The 22,706-nt window shown below is 39.2% G+C and overlaps 1 protein-coding gene across 1 annotated transcript in view; it reads left to right on the plus strand.

Annotated features, from left to right (window-relative positions):
* dll4 (delta-like 4 (Drosophila)) overlaps positions 1 to 22,706 on the plus strand; it is a 65,077-nt gene that overhangs the window by 40,738 nt on the left and 1,633 nt on the right. Inside the window, exon 10 of the mRNA XM_067991626.1 lies at positions 18,716 to 18,824. Coding sequence (XP_067847727.1) covers positions 18,716 to 18,824 — 109 coding nt within the window. The remainder of the gene's footprint in view (positions 1 to 18,715; positions 18,825 to 22,706) is intronic.

Raw genomic sequence — 22,706 nt, forward strand, 5'->3', positions numbered from 1 at the left:
TGCCACCCAGAAAAAGACCCATTTATTCCTACTCTCTGTTTCCAGTCTGTTAACCAATTTTCAATCCATGTCAGTATATTACCGCCAATCCCATGTGCTTTAATTTTGCACACTAACCTCTTATGTGGGACTTTATCAAAGGCCTTCTGAAAATCCAAATAAACCACATCCACTGGTTCTCCCTTATCTATTCTACCAGTTACATTCTCAAAAAACTCCAGTAGGTTTGTCAAACATGATTTCCCTTTCATAAATCCATGTTGACTTTGTCTAATCCCGTTGATATTTTCTAAGTGTTCTGTTATCACATCCTTTATAATAGACTCTAGTATTTTCCCGACTACTAATGTTAGGTTAACCGGTCTGTAGTTCCCAGTTATCTCTCTCCCTCCTTTTTTAAATAGTGGGGTTACATTTGCCACCCTCCAATCTGCAGGAACTGTTCCATAATCTATAGAATTTTGGAAGATGACAACCAATGCATTCACTATTTCCATGGCTACCTCTTTTCGTACTCTGGGATGCAGATTATCAGGTCCTGGGGATTTATCGGCTTTCAGTTCACAGAGTGCGGGGGGAGTGTTTACAGAGTGCGGGGGGAGAGTTTACAGAGTGCGGGGGGAGTGTTTACAGAGTGCGGGGGGAGAGTTTACAGAGTGCGGGGGGAGAGTTTACAGAGTGCGGGGGGAGAGTTTACAGAGTGCGGGGGGAGTGTTTACAGAGTGCGGGGGGAGAGTTTACAGAGTGCGGGGGGAGAGTTTACAGAGTGCGGGGGGGAGTGTTTACAGAGTGCGGGGGGAGTGTTTACAGAGTGCGGGGGGAGTGTTTACAGAGTGCGGGGGGAGTGTTTACAGAGCGCGGGGGGAGTGTTTACAGAGTGCGGGGGGAGTGTTTACAGAGCGCGGGGGGAGAGTTTACAGAGCGCGGGGGGAGAGTTTACAGAGCGCGGGGGGAGAGTTTACAGAGCGCGGGGGGAGAGTTTACAGAGCGCGGGGGGGAGAGTTTACAGAGCGCGGGGGGGAAGAGTTTACAGAGCGCGGGGGGAGAGTTTACAGAGCGCGGGGGGAGAGTTTACAGAGCGCGGGGGGAGAGTTTACAGAGCGCGGGGGGAGAGTTTACAGAGCGCGGGGGGAAGAGTTTACAGAGCGCGGGGGGAGAGTTTACAGAGCGCGGGGGGAGTGTTTACAGAGCGCGGTGGGAGAGTTTACAGAGTGCGGGGGGAGTGTTTACAGAGCGCGGGGGGAGTGTTTACAGAGCGCGGGGGGAGTGTTTACAGAGCGCGGGGGGAGTGTTTACAGAGCGCGGGGGGAGTGTTTACAGAGCGCGGGGGGAGTGTTTACAGAGCGCGGGGGGAGAGTTTACAGAGCGCGGGGGGAGAGTTTACAGAGCGCGGGGGGGAGAGTTTACAGAGTGCGGGGGGAGAGTTTACAGAGCGCGGGGGGAGAGTTTACAGAGTGCGGGGGGAGAGTTTACAGAGTGCGGGGGGAGTGTTTACAGAGTCGGGGGGAGAGTTTACAGAGTGCGGGGGGAGAGTTTACAGAGTGCGGGGGGAGAGTTTACAGAGTGCGGGGGGAGAGTTTACAGAGTGCGGGGGGAGAGTTTACAGAGTGCGGGGGGAGTGTTTACAGAGTCGGGGGGAGAGTTTACAGAGTGCGGGGGGAGAGTTTACAGAGTGCGGGGGGAGAGTTTACAGAGTCGGGGGGAGAGTTTACAGAGTCGGGGGGAGAGTTTACAGAGTGCGGGGGGAGTGTTTACAGAGTGCGGGGGGAGAGTTTACAGAGTGCGGGGGGAGAGTTTACAGAGTGCGGGGGGAGAGTTTACAGAGTGCGGGGGGAGAGTTTACAGAGTGCGGGGGGAGAGTTTACAGAGTGCGGGGGGAGTGTTTACAGAGTGCGGGGGGAGTGTTTACAGAGTGCGGGGGGAGAGTTTACAGAGTCGGGGGGAGAGTTTACAGAGTGCGGGGGGAGAGTGCGGGGGGGAGAGTTTACAGAGTGCGGGGGGAGAGTTTACAGAGTGCGGGGGGAGAGTTTACAGAGTGCGGGGGGAGAGTTTACAGAGTGCGGGGGGAGAGTTTACAGAGTGCGGGGGGAGAGTTTACAGAGTGCGGGGGGAGAGTTTACAGAGTGCGGGGGGAGTGTTTACAGAGCGCGGGGGGAGAGTTTACAGAGCGCGGGGGGAGAGTTTACAGAGCGCGGGGGGAGTGTTTACAGAGCGCGGGGGGAGAGTTTACAGAGCGCGGGGGGAGAGTTTACAGAGTGCGGGGGGGAGAGTGCGGGGGGGAGAGTTTACAGAGTGCGGGGGGAGAGTTTACAGAGTGCGGGGGGAGAGTTTACAGAGTGCGGGGGGAGAGTTTACAGAGTGCGGGGGGAGAGTTTACAGAGCGCGGGGGGAGTGTTTACAGAGCGCGGGGGGAGAGTTTACAGAGCGCGGGGGGAGAGTTTACAGAGCGCGGGGGGAGAGTTTACAGAGCGCGGGGGGAGTGTTTACAGAGCGCGGGGGGAGAGTTTACAGAGCGTGGGGGGAGAGTTTACAGAGCGCGGGGGGAGAGTTTACAGAGCGCGGGGGGAGAGTTTACAGAGTGCGGGGGGAGAGTTTACAGAGTGCGGGGGGAGAGTTTACAGAGTGCGGGGGGAGAGTTTACAGAGTGCGGGGGGAGAGTTTACAGAGTGCGGGGGGAGAGTTTACAGAGTGCGGGGGGAGAGTTTACAGAGTGCGGGGGTAGAGTTTACAGAGTGCGGGGGGAGTGTTTACAGAGTGCGGGGGGAGAGTGCGGGGGGAGAGTTTACAGCATGTTTTGGGTGCCTGTCCTTTGTTGGGCTGGAGTCGGGGGTGGGTCGTCCAGACTTGGGTCTTCCACCCTCTCCAGTGGATCCTTGCAGCCTCCTCGATAGTAAATCTCCAGAGAACCGAGACTCGGAGCCTCTCCAACCTGCAGCTCCTGCTGGCTGATCGCCTGTAACATTAGACTCGTAATACATTGCGGCTATTAAATGTCCTGCAAAAGACACAGGGTTAAGTTTCACACCGAGCGGGGCTCTCAACACCAAACACCTCGCGTTATATAAAAGCTCCTCCTTCACCATCAGGCACTGGCTGTCGTCATGGAGACTCTGACCAGCGCTGGGTGTCGTCATGGAGACTCTGACCGGTGCTGGGTGTTGTCATGGAGACTCTGGCCGGCGCTGGGTGTCGTCATGGAGACTCTGGCCGGCGCTGGGTGTCGTCATGGAGACTCTGACCGGCGCTGGGTGTTGTCATGGAGACTCTGACCAGTGCTGGGTGTTGTCATGGAGACTCTGACCAGTGCTGGGTGTTGTCATGGAGACTCTGACCAGTGCTGGGTGTTGTCATGGAGACTCTGACCGGCGCTGGGTGTTGTCATGGAGACTCTGACCAGTGCTGGGTGTCGTCATGGAGACTCTGACCAGCGCTGGGTGTTGTCATGGAGACTCTGACCAGCGCTGGGTGTTGTCATGGAGATGGCTTGATGTTGGGTTCACTCTCCCGGTTTTGGAATGGGTGGGGAGGGGTCCACCTCTGCATGGTGTGAATGGGGTTTGTACTCTGACACGGGGCACGAGGGACTCCAGCCGTCTGAACCGAGCGGAGACAAGAACCCAGATGGGGAGGGGGCAATAGCCCAGCGTAAGCTCAGAGACGTGTCCGCTCTGGACCTCTGGTGCTGATCCCACACTGAATTACACAGGGGCCCACTCCAAACACACTCCCGGATCTCCAAACTCCAGGTGCCCATCTCCATCTACACTTCCGGATCTCCAAACTCCAGGCACCCACTCCACATACACTCCACCTCTCCAAACACAAAGTGCCCACTCCACATACACTCCACCTCTCCAAACACAAAGTGCCCACTCCAAATACACTCCACCTCTCCAAACACAAAGTGCCCACTCCAAATACACTCCACCTCTCCAAACACAAAGTGCCCACTCCAAATACACTCCACCTCTCCAAACACAAAGTGCCCACTCCACATACACTCCACCTCTCCAAACACAAAGTGCCCACTCCACATACACTCCACCTCTCCAAACACAAAGTGCCCACTCCAAATACACTCCACCTCTCCAAACACAAAGTGCCCACTCCAAATACACTCCTCCCCCACTCAGCAAGAGTCAGCACCTTCAGCAGAGGAGGATGAGGGCCAGGGTTGGGGGCTGGGTCTGGGGGGGGGGGGGGGGCCTGGGGGCTGGGTCTGGGATCTGAGGGCGGAGCCAGAGGGCGGGGCCCGGGGAGTGACCTGTTTCCAGTAACATTAATATAACGGAGTATCCCTTCGTAGGGAGATTGGTCCAGCAGGTAATTTGATGAGAGTGTAATGAAATCCTGAAAGGATAAGCTTTGCAATTTGAGCCTGTCAGGGGGAGGTCAGCTCCAGCTCCCAGTCTGATATGTGGGACCTTTGATTTAATAGCCTGATATAGGGCAGTAACTGCTGGGGGGGTTACACAGGGGACTGTGTGGTTTGACGGGTTGGACTCCAACCTTTCCACTCTGGGAAACGAGCCCAGGACGGACTGAGGCTCGTCTCACTGCCTGAGGTCAGCCTGTGGGGTCCCAGCCTTCTCTCAGTGGGGATATCAGCCGCTGGCCTCTCAGAACGTCGTGGGTTCAAGTCTCACTCCAGAGACTCAAACCCATAATCCAGGCTGACACTCCCAGGTCAGTACTGAGGGAGTGCTGCACTGTCGGAGGTGCAGTCTTTCAGATGAGATGTTAAACCAAGGCCCCGTCTGCCCTCTCAGGTGGATGTAATGGTACTATTCGAGGAAGAGCAGGGGAGTTCTCCCCGGTGGCCTGGCCAATATTTATCCCTCAACCAACATTACTAAAACAGATTATCTGGTCATTATCTCATTGATGATTGTGGAATGTTACTGTAACAAATTGGCTGCTGTGCTTCCTCCATTATAACAGTGCTTCCTTGGCTATAAGGCACTTTGGGACAACCTGAGCTTGTGAAAGACTCTAGATAAGTGAACCGGCCACTATTACACACTAAAGGGATAAAGTTCCAACTTCACACTCCCAGTGGGCAGCTGAGATTCCACCGTCAGCACAAAGCCAGGAAATGATCCCTTAAACTTGCACGGCCACAGAGAGGGAAGTGCTGACCTGTCACACCAATACAGGTGGGGTTAAGGAAAAATTGAGGGGCGTTTTACCCTGCTGTGGGCTGGGCTGGACATTGGGGCAATCAGCAGTCACTGCCTGCTCTGACTATCCTCGCCTCAAAGGGGAAGTTACCTAAAGATTCTCAGAAGGGAATTAGTGGAGCAAAGGGGGATATCTGTAACTGTCTCAGTATCTCTTCTCCCTCACATAGCTTTAATGTTCGAAAACTGGCTCGGAGACTCTCTGGACCTCCTCTCAGTAATGGTCTTTCAGATTGGACCCTGTGCTTAGAGCAGGACCAAGAGTAGGTGTTTAACTGAGTCCCATTTGCTCAGTAAATGGATCAGCCGACAGTATGGGTATCATTTCATGAACTGTACAACAGTCTCAATAAACCTCGAGTTCCAGGTGGAGATGTTGCTCTCGGGGCTCTTCGATTCAGACCTTGTTACAGGAATCCATCTCTCCGGGTCGAAATGGAAACTCCATACCCCAATTTTTGTCCTCCTTTACCAGTTTTCCTTTCTCTTCCCCTCCCGTTCCCTCCTCAAAGACGTTGACCCACAGTGGGTACAATATGGCACCATCACACCCAACAGGGCTGCCCCCGACCCTTCCTCCCCCCTCCCGACCCTTCCTGCCCCCCCGACCCTTCCTCCCCCCTCCCGACCCTTCCTCCCCCCTCCCGACCCTTCCTCCCCCCCCCGACCCTTCCTCCCCCCCCCCGACCCTTCCTCCCCCCTCCCGACCCTTCCTCCCCCCCTGACCCTTCCTCCCCCCCCTGACCCTTCCTCCCCCCTCCCCGACCCTTCCTCCCCCCTCCTGACCCTTCCTCCCCCCTCCCGACCCTTCCTGCCCCCCCGACCCTTCCTCCCCCCCCGACCCTTCCTCCCCCCCCCGACCCTTCCTCCCCCCTCCCGACCCTTCCTCCCCCCCCGACCCTTCCTCCCCCCCCCGACCCTTCCTCCCCCCTCCTGACCCTTCCTCCCCCCTCCTGACCCTTCCTCCCCCCCCGACCCTTCCTCCCCCCCTCCCGACCCTTCCTCCCTCCCCCCGACCCTCCCCCCCCTCCCGACCCTTCCTCCCCCCCCCGACCCTGCCCCCCCGACCCTTCCTCCCCGACCCTTCCTCCCCGACCCTTCCTCCCTCCCCCGACCCTTCCTCCCTCCCCCGACCCTTCCTCCCCCCCGACCCTTCCTCCCCTCCCGACCCTTCCTCCCCCCTCCCGACCCTTCCTCCCCCCGACCCTTCCTCCCCCCCTCCCGACCCTTCCTCCCCCCCCGACCCTTCCTCCCCCCCCCCGACCCTTCCTCCCCCCCCCCGCGACCCTTCCTCCCCCCCCGCGACCCTTCCTCCCCCCCCGCGACCCTTCCTCCCCACCCCGACCTTTCCTCCCCCCCGCGACCCTTCCTCCCCCCCGCGACCCTTCCTCCCCCCCCGCGACCTTTCCTCCCCCCCGCGACCCTTCCTCCCCCCCGCGACCCTTCCTCCCCCCCCGCGACCCTTCCTCCCCCCCCGCGACCCTTCCTCCCCCCCCCCGCGACCCTTCCTCCCCCCCGCGACCCTTCCTCCCCCCCCCGACCCTTCCTCCCCCCCCCGACCCTTCCTCCCCCCTCCCGACCCTTCCTGCCCCCCCGACCCTTCCTGCCCCCCGACCTTCCCTGCTCCCTGATCCTTCCTTTTAGCTACAGTGTGTACTCAATAAACAGGCCTGTGAGAATATGGCTCCTTATTTGTCAGCACTATCTAAATCACGGGCCCACAGGGTGCAGTGCAGTCTGTCTGTGGCAGCCAGCTCCTCGCCTGCCTCTGGACTTATCGCACAAAGATTCAGCCCTCTGAGGCACCCCAGTGAAACCCCCTGATGTCAGTAGGTCACTCACCAATATCATTCCAACCCACTGATTTTAAAGATAAGCAAGTCTGTACGTCAGGCATCAGTCCTGGGAATGCATTGGTTCCACTCACGAACATCACCGGCAGCAATTGGACTGCTTTAACATTTCACTTTTACATTTCACCTTTTAATTTCACTTTTACATTACACTTTTTATTTCACTTTTACATTTCACTTTTACATTTCACCTTTTAATTTCACTTTTACATTACACTTTTTATTTCACTTTTACATTTCACTTTTACATTTCACTTTTTATTTCACTTTTTATTTCACTTTTACATTTCACTTTTTATTTCACTTTTATCTTTCACTTTTACATTTCACTTTTTATTTCACTTTTACATTTCACTTTTTATTTCACTTTTACATTTCACTTTTTATTTCACTTTTACATTTCACCTTTTAATTTCACTTTTACATTTCACTTTTTATTTCACTTTTACATTTCACTTTTACATTTCACTTTTTATTTCACTTTTTATTTCACTTTTACATTTCACTTTTTATTTCACTTTTATCTTTCACTTTTACATTTCACTTTTTATTTCACTTTTTATTTCACTTTTACATTTCACTTTTTATTTCACTTTTATCTTTCACTTTTACATTTCACTTTTTATTTCACTTTTACATTTCACTTTTTATTTCACTTTTACATTTCACTTTTTATTTCACTTTTATCTTTCACTTTTACATTTCACTTTTTATTTCACTTTTTATTTCACTTTTACATTACACTTTTTATTTCACTTTTTATTTCACTTTTACATTTCACTTTTACATTTCACTTTTTATTTCACTTTTTATTTCACTTTTTATTTCACTTTTTATTTTACTTTTACATTTCACTTTTTATTTCACTTTTATCTTTCACTTTTACATTTCACTTTTTATTTCACTTTTATCTTTCACTTTTACATTTCACTTTTTATTTCACTTTTACATTTCACTTTTTATTTCACTTTTCATTTCACTTTTACATTTCACTTTTTTATTTCACTTTTACATTTCACTTTTTATTTCACTTTTCATTTCACTTTTACATTTCACTTTTTTATTTCACTTTTACATTACACTTTTTATTTCACTTTTACATTTCACTTTTACATTACACTTTTTATTTCACTTTTACATTTCACTTTTACATTTCACTTTTTATTTCACTTTTTATTTCACTTTTTATTTCACTTTTTATTTCACTTTCATCTTTCACTTTTACATTTCACTTTTTATTTCACTTTTATCTTTCACTTTTACATTTCACTTTTTATTTCACTTTTATCTTTCACTTTTACATTTCACTTTTTATTTCACTTTTATCTTTCACTTTTACATTTCACTTTTTATTTCACTTTTACATTTCACTTTTTATTTCACTTTTCATTTCACTTTTACATTTCACTTTTTTATTTCACTTTTACATTTCACTTTTTATTTCACTTTTACATTTCACTTTTACATTTCATGTTTACATTTCACTTTTTTATTTCACCTTTATATTTCTCTTTTTATTTCACTTTTATCTTTCACTTTTATCTTTCACTTTTTATTTCACTTTTTAATTCACTTTTATATTTCAATTTTTTATTTCACTTTTACATTTCACTTTTATATTTCACTTTTACATTTCACTTTTTATTTCATTTTTTATTTCACTTTTACATTTCACTTTTTATTTCAATTTTATATTTCAATTTTTTATTTCACTTTTACATTTCACTTTTTTATTTCACATTTATATTTCACTTTATTTCACTTTTTTATTTCACTTTTATCTTTCATGTTTACATTTCACTTTTTTATTTCACTTTTACATTTCACTTTTTTATTTCATTTTTATCTTTCACTTTTACATTTCACTCTTTATTTCACTTTTACATTTCACTTCTATATTTCACTCTTTATTTCACTTTTTTATTTCACTTTTACATTTCACTTTTACATTTCACTTCTATATTTCACTTTTACATTTCACTTTTTATTTCACTTTTATCTTTCACTTTTACATTTCACTTTTTTATTTCATTTTTATCTTTCACTTTTACATTTCACTTTTATCTTTCACTTTTACATTTCACTTTTTTATTTCATTTTTATCTTTCACTTTTACATTTCACTCTTTATTTCACTTTTATCTTTCACTTTTACGTTTCACTTTTTATTTCACTCTTATATTTCACTTTTACATTTCACTTTTATATTTCACTTTTACATTTCACTTTTTATTTCACTTTTTTATTTCACTTTTAAATTTCACTTTTTTATTTCACTTTTTATTTCACTTTTATCTTTCACTTTTATATTTCACTTTTTATTTCACTTTTTTATTTCACTTTTACATTTCACTTTTTATTTCACTTTTATCTTTCACTTTTACATTTCACTTTTACATTTCACTTTTATCCTTCATGTTTACATTTCACTTTTTTATTTCATTTTATCTTTCACTTTTTTATTTCACTTTTATCTTTCACTTTTACATTTCACTCTTTATTTCACTTTTATCTTTCACTTTTACATTTCACTTTTTATTTCACTCTTATATTTCACTTTTACATTTCACTTTTATATTTCACTTTTACATTTCACTTTTTATTTCACTCTTATATTTCACTTTTACATTTCACTCTTATATTTCACTTTTACATTTCACTTTTATATTTCACTTTTACATTTCACTTTTTATTTCACTTTTACATTTCACTTTTTATTTCACTTTTATCTTTCACTTTTACATTTCACTTTTTATTTCACTTTTATCTTTCACTTTTACATTTCACTTTTTATTTCACTTTTACATTTCACTTTTTATTTCACTTTTATCTTTCACTTTTACATTTCACTTTTTATTTCACTTTTACATTTCACTCTTTATTTCACTTTTATCTTTCACTTTTACATTTCACTTTTACATTTCACTCTTTATTTCACTTTTATCTTTCATGTTTACATTTCACTTTTTATTTCACTTTTACATTTCACTTTTTTATTTCACTTTTATCTTTCACTTTTTTATTTCACTTTTTTATTTCACTTTTTTATTTCACTTTTTATTTCACTTTTACATTTCACTTTTTATTTCATTTTTTTATTTCACTTTTATCTTTCACTTTTATATTTCAATTTTTTATTTCACTTTTATATTTCGCTTTTTATTTCACTTTTACATTTCACTTTTTATTTCACTTTTATCTTTCACTTTTACATTTCACTTTTTTATTTCACATTTATATCTCACTTTATTTCACTTTTTTATTTCACTTTTTATTTCACTTTTATCTTTCATGTTTACATTTCACTTTTTTATTTCACTTTTACATTTCACTTTTTTATTTCATTTTTATATTTCACTTTTACATTTCACTCTTTATTTCACTTTTATCTTTCACTTTTACATTTCACTTTTTATTTCACTTTTTATTTCACTTTTACATTTCACTTTTATCTTTCACTTTTACATTTCACTTTTTATTTCACTTTTATCTTTCACTTTTACATTTCACTTTTTATTTCACTTTTATCTTTCACTTTTATCTTTCACTTTTACATTTCACTTTTTATTTCACTTTTACATTTCACTTTTATCTTTCATGTTTACATTTCACTTTTTTATTTCACTTGTATATTTCACTTTTATATTTCACTTTTACATTTCACTTTTACATTTCACTTTTTTATTTCACTTTTATCTTTCATGTTTACATTTCACTTTTTTATTTCACTTGTATATTTCACTTTTATATTTCACTTTTTTATTTCACTTTTTTATTTCACTTTTACATTTCACTTTTTTATTTCATTTTTATCTTTCACTTTTACATTTCACTTTTTATTTCACTTTTACATTTCACTTTTTATTTCACTTTTCATTTCACTTTTACATTTCACTTTTTTATTTCACTTTTACATTTCACTTTTTATTTCACTTTTACATTTCACTTTTACATTTCATGTTTACATTTCACTTTTTTATTTCACCTTTATATTTCTCTTTTTATTTCACTTTTATCTTTCACTTTTATCTTTCACTTTTTATTTCACTTTTTAATTCACTTTTATATTTCAATTTTTTATTTCACTTTTACATTTCACTTTTATATTTCACTTTTACATTTCACTTTTTATTTCATTTTTTATTTCACTTTTACATTTCACTTTTTATTTCAATTTTATATTTCAATTTTTTATTTCACTTTTACATTTCACTTTTTTATTTCACATTTATATTTCACTTTATTTCACTTTTTTATTTCACTTTTATCTTTCATGTTTACATTTCACTTTTTTATTTCACTTTTACATTTCACTTTTTTATTTCATTTTTATCTTTCACTTTTACATTTCACTCTTTATTTCACTTTTACATTTCACTTCTATATTTCACTCTTTATTTCACTTTTTTATTTCACTTTTACATTTCACTTTTACATTTCACTTCTATATTTCACTTTTACATTTCACTTTTTATTTCACTTTTATCTTTCACTTTTACATTTCACTTTTTTATTTCATTTTTATCTTTCACTTTTACATTTCACTTTTATCTTTCACTTTTACATTTCACTTTTTTATTTCATTTTTATCTTTCACTTTTACATTTCACTCTTTATTTCACTTTTATCTTTCACTTTTACGTTTCACTTTTTATTTCACTCTTATATTTCACTTTTACATTTCACTTTTATATTTCACTTTTACATTTCACTTTTTATTTCACTTTTTTATTTCACTTTTAAATTTCACTTTTTTATTTCACTTTTTATTTCACTTTTATCTTTCACTTTTATATTTCACTTTTTATTTCACTTTTTTATTTCACTTTTACATTTCACTTTTTATTTCACTTTTATCTTTCACTTTTACATTTCACTTTTACATTTCACTTTTATCCTTCATGTTTACATTTCACTTTTTTATTTCATTTTATCTTTCACTTTTTTATTTCACTTTTATCTTTCACTTTTACATTTCACTCTTTATTTCACTTTTATCTTTCACTTTTACATTTCACTTTTTATTTCACTCTTATATTTCACTTTTACATTTCACTTTTATATTTCACTTTTACATTTCACTTTTTATTTCACTCTTATATTTCACTTTTACATTTCACTCTTATATTTCACTTTTACATTTCACTTTTATATTTCACTTTTACATTTCACTTTTTATTTCACTTTTACATTTCACTTTTTATTTCACTTTTATCTTTCACTTTTACATTTCACTTTTTATTTCACTTTTATCTTTCACTTTTACATTTCACTTTTTATTTCACTTTTACATTTCACTTTTTATTTCACTTTTATCTTTCACTTTTACATTTCACTTTTTATTTCACTTTTACATTTCACTCTTTATTTCACTTTTATCTTTCACTTTTACATTTCACTTTTACATTTCACTCTTTATTTCACTTTTATCTTTCATGTTTACATTTCACTTTTTATTTCACTTTTACATTTCACTTTTTTATTTCACTTTTATCTTTCACTTTTTTATTTCACTTTTTTATTTCACTTTTTTATTTCACTTTTTATTTCACTTTTACATTTCACTTTTTATTTCATTTTTTTATTTCACTTTTATCTTTCACTTTTATATTTCAATTTTTTATTTCACTTTTATATTTCGCTTTTTATTTCACTTTTACATTTCACTTTTTATTTCACTTTTATCTTTCACTTTTACATTTCACTTTTTTATTTCACATTTATATCTCACTTTATTTCACTTTTTTATTTCACTTTTTATTTCACTTTTATCTTTCATGTTTACATTTCACTTTTTTATTTCACTTTTACATTTCACTTTTTTATTTCATTTTTATATTTCACTTTTACATTTCACTCTTTATTTCACTTTTATCTTTCACTTTTACATTTCACTTTTTATTTCACTTTTTATTTCACTTTTACATTTCACTTTTATCTTTCACTTTTACATTTCACTTTTTATTTCACTTTTATCTTTCACTTTTACATTTCACTTTTTATTTCACTTTTATCTTTCACTTTTATCTTTCACTTTTACATTTCACTTTTTATTTCACTTTTACATTTCACTTTTATCTTTCATGTTTACATTTCACTTTTTTATTTCACTTGTATATTTCACTTTTATATTTCACTTTTACATTTCACTTTTACATTTCACTTTTTTATTTCACTTTTATCTTTCATGTTTACATTTCACTTTTTTATTTCACTTGTATATTTCACTTTTATATTTCACTTTTTTATTTCACTTTTTTATTTCACTTTTACATTTCACTTTTTTATTTCATTTTTATCTTTCACTTTTACATTTCACTTTTTATTTCACTTTTTTATTTCACTTTTATCTTTCACTTTTACATTTCACTTTTACATTTCACTTTTTATTTCACTTTTTTATTTCACTTTTATATTTCACTTTTACATTTCACTTTTTTATTTCATTTTTATCTTTCACTTTTACATTTCACTTTTTATTTCACTTTTTAATTTCACTTTTATCTTTCTCTTTTGCATTTCACTTTTTATTTCACTTTTACATTTCACTTTTTATTTCACTTTTATCTTTCACTTTTACATTTCACTTTTTATTTCACTTTTACATTTCACTTTTACATTTCACTTTTTATTTCACTTTTTATTTCACTTTTTTATTTCACTTTTATCTTTCACTTTTACATTTCACTTTTTATTTCACTTTTTAATTTCACTTTTATCTTTCACTTTTTTATTTCACTTTTTATTTCACTTTTACATTTCACTTTTTATTTCACTTTTTTTCACTTTTACATTTCACTTTTTATTTCACTTTTACATTTCACTTTTACATTTCACTTTTTATTTCACTTTTACATTTCACTTTTACATTTCACTTTTTTATTTCACTTTTTATTTCACTTTTACATTTCACTTTTTATTTCACTTTTACATTTCACTTTTACATTTCACTTTTTATTTCACTTTTACATTTCACTTTTTATTTCACTTTTTTATTTCACTTTTATCTTTCACTTTTATCTTTCACTTTTACATTTCACTTTTTATTTCACTTTTACATTTCACTTTTACATTTCACTTTTTATTTCACTTTTACATTTCACTTTTACATTTCACTTTTTTATTTCACTTTTATCTTTCACTTTTATCTTTCACTTTTATATTTCACTTTTACATTTCACTTTTATCTTTCATGTTTACATTTCACTTTTTTATTTCACTTGTATATTTCACTTTTATATTTCACTTTTATATTTCACTTTTACATTTCACTTTTTATTTCACTTTTACATTTCACTTTTTATTTCACTTTTATCTTTCACTTTTACATTTCACTTTTTATTTCACTTTTATCTTTCACTTTTACATTTCACTTTTTATTTCACTTTTACATTTCACTTTTTATTTCACTTTTATCTTTCACTTTTACATTTCACTTTTTATTTCACTTTTACATTTCACTCTTTATTTCACTTTTATCTTTCACTTTTACATTTCACTTTTACATTTCACTCTTTATTTCACTTTTATCTTTCATGTTTACATTTCACTTTTTATTTCACTTTTACATTTCACTTTTTTATTTCACTTTTATCTTTCACTTTTTTATTTCACTTTTTTATTTCACTTTTTTATTTCACTTTTTATTTCACTTTTACATTTCACTTTTTATTTCATTTTTTTATTTCACTTTTATCTTTCACTTTTATATTTCAATTTTTTATTTCACTTTTATATTTCGCTTTTTATTTCACTTTTACATTTCACTTTTTATTTCACTTTTATCTTTCACTTTTACATTTCACTTTTTTATTTCACATTTATATCTCACTTTATTTCACTTTTTTATTTCACTTTTTATTTCACTTTTATCTTTCATGTTTACATTTCACTTTTTTATTTCACTTTTACATTTCACTTTTTTATTTCATTTTTATATTTCACTTTTACATTTCACTCTTTATTTCACTTTTATCTTTCACTTTTACATTTCACTTTTTATTTCACTTTTTATTTCACTTTTACATTTCACTTTTTATTTCACTTTTATCTTTCACTTTTACATTTCACTTTTTATTTCACTTTTATCTTTCACTTTTACATTTCACTTTTTATTTCACTTTTATCTTTCACTTTTATCTTTCACTTTTACATTTCACTTTTTATTTCACTTTTACATTTCACTTTTATCTTTCATGTTTACATTTCACTTTTTTATTTCACTTGTATATTTCACTTTTATATTTCACTTTTACATTTCACTTTTACATTTCACTTTTTTATTTCACTTTTATCTTTCATGTTTACATTTCACTTTTTTATTTCACTTGTATATTTCACTTTTATATTTCACTTTTTTATTTCACTTTTTTATTTCACTTTTACATTTCACTTTTTTATTTCATTTTTATCTTTCACTTTTACATTTCACTTTTTATTTCACTTTTTTATTTCACTTTTATCTTTCACTTTTACATTTCACTTTTACATTTCACTTTTTATTTCACTTTTTTATTTCACTTTTATATTTCACTTTTACATTTCACTTTTTTATTTCATTTTTATCTTTCACTTTTACATTTCACTTTTTATTTCACTTTTTAATTTCACTTTTATCTTTCTCTTTTGCATTTCACTTTTTATTTCACTTTTACATTTCACTTTTTATTTCACTTTTATCTTTCACTTTTACATTTCACTTTTTATTTCACTTTTACATTTCACTTTTACATTTCACTTTTTATTTCACTTTTTATTTCACTTTTTTATTTCACTTTTATCTTTCACTTTTACATTTCACTTTTTATTTCACTTTTTAATTTCACTTTTATCTTTCACTTTTTTATTTCACTTTTTATTTCACTTTTACATTTCACTTTTTATTTCACTTTTTTTCACTTTTACATTTCACTTTTTATTTCACTTTTACATTTCACTTTTACATTTCACTTTTTATTTCAATTTTACATTTCACTTTTACATTTCACTTTTTTATTTCACTTTTTATTTCACTTTTACATTTCACTTTTTATTTCACTTTTACATTTCACTTTTACATTTCACTTTTCATTTCACTTTTACATTTCACTTTTTATTTCACTTTTTTATTTCACTTTTATCTTTCACTTTTATCTTTCACTTTTACATTTCACTTTTTATTTCACTTTTACATTTCACTTTTACATTTCACTTTTTATTTCACTTTTACATTTCACTTTTACATTTCACTTTTTTATTTCACTTTTATCTTTCACTTTTATCTTTCACTTTTATATTTCACTTTTACATTTCACTTTTATCTTTCATGTTTACATTTCACTTTTTTATTTCACTTGTATATTTCACTTTTATATTTCACTTTTACATTTCACTTTTTTATTTCACTTTTATCTTTCACTTTTTTATTTCACTTTTTTATTTCACTTTTACATTTCACTTTTTTATTTCATTTTTATCTTTCACTTTTACATTTCACTTTTTATTTCACTTTTTTATTTCACTTTTATCTTTCACTTTTACATTTCACTTTTACATTTCACTTTTTATTTCACTTTTTTATTTCACTTTTATATTTCACTTTTACATTTCACTTTTTATTTCACTTTTTAATTTCACTTTTATCTTTCTCTTTTGCATTTCACTTTTTATTTCACTTTTACATTTCACTTTTTATTTCACTTTTATCTTTCACTTTTACATTTCACTTTTTATTTCACTTTTACATTTCACTTTTACATTTCACTTTTTATTTCACTTTTTATTTCACTTTTTTATTTCACTTTTATCTTTCACTTTTACATTTCACTTTTTATTTCACTTTTTAATTTCACTTTTATCTTTCACTTTTTTATTTCACTTTTTATTTCACTTTTACATTTCACTTTTTATTTCACTTTTTTTCACTTTTACATTTCACTTTTTATTTCACTTTTACATTTCACTTTTACATTTCACTTTTTATTTCACTTTTACATTTCACTTTTACATTTCACTTTTTATTTCACTTTTTTATTTCACTTTTATCTTTCACTTTTATCTTTCACTTTTACATTTCACTTTTATCTTTCATGTTTACATTTCACTTTTTTATTTCACTTGTATATTTCACTTTTATATTTCACTTTTACATTTCACTTTTTTATTTCACTTTTTTATTTCACTTTTTATTTCACTTTTTTATTTCACTTTTATCTTTCACTTTTACATTTCACTTTTACATTTCACTTTTTTATTTCACTTTTATATTTCACTTTTACATTTCACTTTTTTATTTCATTTTTATCGTTCACTTTTACATTTCACTTTTTATTTCACTTTTTAATTTCACTTTTATCTTTCTCTTTGACATTTCACTTTTTATTTCACTTTTACATTTCACTTTTTATTTCACTTTTACATTTCACTTTTACATTTCACTTTTTATTTCACTTTTTTATTTCACTTTTATCTTTCACTTTTATCTTTCACTTTTACATTTCACTTTTATCTTTCATGTTTACATTTCACTTTTTTATTTCACTTGTATATTTCACTTGTATATTTCACTTTTACATTTCACTTTTTTATTTCACTTTTATCTTTCACTTTTTTATTTCACTTTTTTATTTCACTTTTTATTTCACTTTTTTATTTCACTTTTATCTTTCACTTTTACATTTCACTTTTACATTTCACTTTTTTATTTCACTTTTATATTTCACTTTTACATTTCACTTTTTTATTTCATTTTTATCGTTCACTTTTACATTTCACTTTTTATTTCACTTTTTAATTTCACTTTTATCTTTCTCTTTGACATTTCACTTTTTATTTCACTTTTACATTTCACTTTTTATTTCACTTTTTATTTCACTTTTACATTTCACTTTTACATTTCACTTTTATTTCACTTTTTTATTTCACTTTTTATTTCACTTTTACATTTCACTTTTTTATTTCATTTTTATCTTTCACTTTTACATTTCACTTTTTATTTCACTTTTTTATTTCACTTTTATCTTTCACTTTTACATTTCACTTTTTATTTCACTTTTTTATTTCACTTTTATCTTTCACTTTTTTATTTCACTTTTTATTTCACTTTTATCTGTCACTTTTACATTTCACTTTTTATTTCACTTTTACATTTCACTTTTTATTTCACTTTTATCTTTCACTTTTACATTTCACTTTTTATTTCACTTTTACATTTCACTTTTACATTTCACTTTTTATTTCACTTTTACATTTCACTTTTTATTTCACTTTTTTATTTCACTTTTATCTTTCACTTTTACATTTCACTTTTTATTTCACTTTTTTATTTCACTTTTATCTTTCACTTTTTTATTTCACTTTTTATTTCACTTTTATCTTTCACTTTTACATTTCACTTTTACATTTCACTTTTTATTTCACTTTTACATTTCACTTTTACATTTCACTTTTTATTTCACTTTTTTATTTCACTTTTTATTTCACTTTTATCTTTCACTTTTACATTTCACTTTTTTATTTCACTTTTATATTTCACTTTTACATTTCACTTTTTTATTTCATTTTTATCTTTCACTTTTTTATTTCACTTTTATATTTATTTCACTTTCCCTGTTGAGTGTCTGGTCGCTGCCCCTGGCTTTACTTAGTGATTGCTCGGGATGTTCTCTCCTGCGGGATCCTCACCTGGTTTCCTCTCTTTGTTTAGTAGTGAAAAGCCAGAGTGCAGAATCTCCACAATATCGTGCGGTCGGGACCTGATGTACCAGCCCGTGTGCAGCACTGAGGAGGGAAGTCAGCGTGATGGCATCACTGAGGTAAGCAGGCCAATGTGTGGAGCTCGTAGGGAAAGGCCTGGGGGTGGGGGGGAGTATAAGGGGAGTGGCACAGGTACACGGAGGGGAGGTACACAGGGCACGGTACAGGTACACGGAGGGGAGGTACACAGGGCACGGTACAGGTACACAGAGGGGAGGTACACAGGGCACGGTACAGGTACAGGGAGGGGAGGTACACAGGGCACGGTACAGGTACACGGAGGGGAGGTACACAGGGCACGGTACAGGTACACGGAGGGGAGGTACACAGGGCACGGTACAGGTACACGGAGGGGAGGTACACAGGGCGTGGTACAGGTACACGGAGGGGAGGTACACAGGGCACGGTACAGGTACAGGGAGGGGAGGTACACAGGGCACGGTACAGGTACACGGAGGGGAGGTACACAGGGCACGGTACAGGTACACGGAGGGGAGGTACACAGGGCACGGTACAGGTACACGGAGGGGAGGTACACAGGGCACGGTACAGGTACACGGAGGGGAGGTACACAGGGCACGGTACAGGTACACGGAGGGGAGGTACACAGGGCACGGTACAGGTACACGGAGGGGAGGTACACAGGACGCAGTACAGGTACACGGAGGGGAGGTACACAGGGCGTGGTACAGGTACAGGTACAGGGAGGGGAGGTACACAGGACGCAGTACAGGTACACGGAGGGGAGGTACACAGGGCGTGGTACAGGTACAGGGAGGGGAGGTACACAGGGTGTGGTAAAGGTACAGGGAGGGGAGGTCCCAGGGTGGGGGGAGGTGGCGGTACAGATACACGGAGGGGTGTACATGGGGGTAAGGGAGGTACATGGGGGAAGAGAGGTACAAGGTGGGGAGGGAGTACACTGGGGGGTGGGAGGGGGGTGACGGAGTCGGTTTGTGGGTTAGCATGGTGCTCTTCCACCCCCTGACCTGGAGTCAGATCCGACTCAGACTGCTGACTGCTGCCTCTGGTGGTCCTGGGCTGGAGGGGAGGGTGACCGGCTCTGCTGCCTCTGGTGGTCCTGGGCTGGAGGGGAGGGTGACCGGCTCTGGATTGTGACTCTAGTGGAAATTTCAGGCCGATGCTCGTTTGTACCAACAAATAGTAGAACTCTGTGTTACCTTAAGAATTGGGGCCTACTCTCAAACAGACCAGTCAACTCAACAGAGTGAGGGTCTGGCTGGCAGCACACTCTAACCGAGTGAGTGCAGGTTCTGCCCTGTGGGTCTGAGCTCGCCCACTCCCAGTTACATTCCTGGATGCAGTGCCTCACTGTGACAGGGGCCTCGGTTAAACCAAGGAATGGGGCCGTCTGCAGCACAGCCCCGACGCAGAGCCCAGGCCAGGCACTCCGGGGAATGAGGGTGCTGCGGATATCTGGGTGTCACTGTACACACAGAGTCACATAGCACAAAGCCCAGCGTACTGGGAGCAGTGGGGGAAGGTCTCCCTCAGTACTGACCCTCCGACAGTGCAGTGCTCCCTCAGTACTGACCCTCCGACAGTACAGGACTCCCTCAGTACTGACCCTCCGACAGTGCAGCGCTCCCTCAGTACTGACCCTCCGACAGTGCGGCACTCCCTCGGTACTGACCCTCCGACAGTGCAGCGTTCCCTCGGTACTGACCCTCCGACAGTGCAGCGCTCCCTCAGTACTGTCCCTCCGACAGTGCGGCACTCCCTCGGTACTGACCCTCCGACAGTGCAGCGTTCCCTCAGTACTGACCCTCCGACAGTGCGGCACTCCCTCGGTACTGACCCTCCGACAGTGCAGCGTTCCCTCGGTACTGACCCTCCGACAGTGCAGCACTTCCTCAGTACTGACCTTCCGACAGTGCGGCACTCCCTCGGTACTGACCCTCCGACAGTGCAGCGTTCCCTCGGTACTGACCCTCCAACAGTGCAGCGCTCCCTCAGTACTGACCCTCCGACAGTGCGGCACTCCCTCGGTACTGACCCTCCGACAGTGCAGCGTTCCCTCGGTACTGACCCTCCGACAGTGCAGCACTTCCTCAGTACTGACCCTCCAACAGTGCGGCGCTCCCTCAGTACTGACCCTCCGACAGTGCAGCGTTCCCTCAGTACTGACCCTCCGACAGTGCGGCACTCCCTCGGTACTGACCCTCCGACAGTGCAGCGTTCCCTCGGTACTGACCTTCCGACAGTGCAGCACTTCCTCAGTACTGACCCTCCAACAGTGCGGCGCTCCCTCAGTACTGACCCTCCGACAATGCAGCACTCCCTCAGTACTGACCCTCCGACAGTGCAGCACTCCCTCAGTACTGACCCTCCGACAGTGCAGCACTTCCTCAGTACTGACCCTCCGACAGTGCAGCACTTCCTCAGTACTGACCCTCCGACAGTGCAGCATTCCCTCAGTACTGACCCTCCGACAGTGCAGCATTCCCTCAGTACTGACCCTCCGACAGTGCAGCACTCCCTCAGTACTGACCCTCCGACAGTGCAGCATTCCCTCAGTACTGACCCTCCGACAGTGCAGCACTTCCTCAGTACTGACCCTCCGACAGTGCAGCGCTCCCTCAGTACTGACCCTCCGACAGTGCAGCATTCCCTCAGTACTGACCCTCCGACAGTGCAGCATTCCCTCAGTACTGACCCTCCGACAGTGCAGCATTCCCTCAGTACTGACCCTCCGACAGTGCAGCGCTCCCTCAGTACTGACCCTCCGACAGTGCAGCATTCCCTCAGCACTGACCCTCCGACAGTGCAGCATTCCCTCAGTACTGACCCTCCGACAGTGCAGCATTCCCTCAGTACTGACCCTCCGACAGTGCAGCGCTCCCTCAGTACTGACCCTCCGACAGTGCAGCATTCCCTCAGTACTGACCCTCCGACAGTGCAGCATTCCCTCAGTACTGACCCTCTGACAGTGCAGCGCTCCCTCAGTACTGACCCTCCGACAGTGCAGCGCTCCCTCAGTACTGACCCTCCGACAGTGCAGCGCTCCCTCAGTACTGACCCTCCGACAGTGCAGCATTCCCTCAGTACTGACCCTCTGACAGTGCAGCATTCCCTCAGTACTGACCCTCCGACAGTGCAGCGCTCCCTCAGTACTGACCCTCCGACAGTGCAGCGCTCCCTCAGTACTGACCCTCCGACAGTGCAGCATTCCCTCAGTACTGACCCTCCGACAGTGCAGCGCTCCCTCAGTACTGACCCTCCGACAGTGCAGCGCTCCCTCAGTACTGACCCTCCGACAGTGCAGCGCTCCCTCAGTACTGACCCTCCGACAGTGCAGCGCTCCCTCAGTACTGACCCTCCGACAGTGCAGCGCTCCCTCGGTACTGACCCTCCGACAGTACAGTACTCCCTCAGTACTGACCCTCCGACAGTGCGGCACTCCCTCGGTACTGACCCTCCGACAGTGCAGCATTCCCTCAGTACTGACCCTCCGACAGTGCAGCATTCCCTCAGTACTGACCCTCTGACAGTGCAGCGCTCCCTCAGTACTGACCCTCCGACAGTGCAGCGCTCCCTCAGTACTGACCCTCCGACAGTGCAGCGCTCCCTCAGTACTGACCCTCCGACAGTGCAGCATTCCCTCAGTACTGACCCTCTGACAGTGCAGCATTCCCTCAGTACTGACCCTCCGACAGTGCAGCGCTCCCTCAGTACTGACCCTCCGACAGTGCAGCGCTCCCTCAGTACTGACCCTCCGACAGTGCAGCATTCCCTCAGTACTGACCCTCCGACAGTGCAGCGCTCCCCTCAGTACTGACCCTCCGACAGTGCAGCGCTCCCTCAGTACTGACCCTCCGACAGTGCAGCGCTCCCTCAGTACTGACCCTCCGACAGTGCAGCGCTCCCTCAGTACTGACCCTCCGACAGTGCAGCGCTCCCTCGGTACTGACCCTCCGACA

Source organism: Heptranchias perlo, chromosome 10 (genome assembly GCF_035084215.1).
Source record: "Heptranchias perlo isolate sHepPer1 chromosome 10, sHepPer1.hap1, whole genome shotgun sequence".
Classification (NCBI taxonomy): domain Eukaryota; kingdom Metazoa; phylum Chordata; class Chondrichthyes; order Hexanchiformes; family Hexanchidae; genus Heptranchias; species Heptranchias perlo.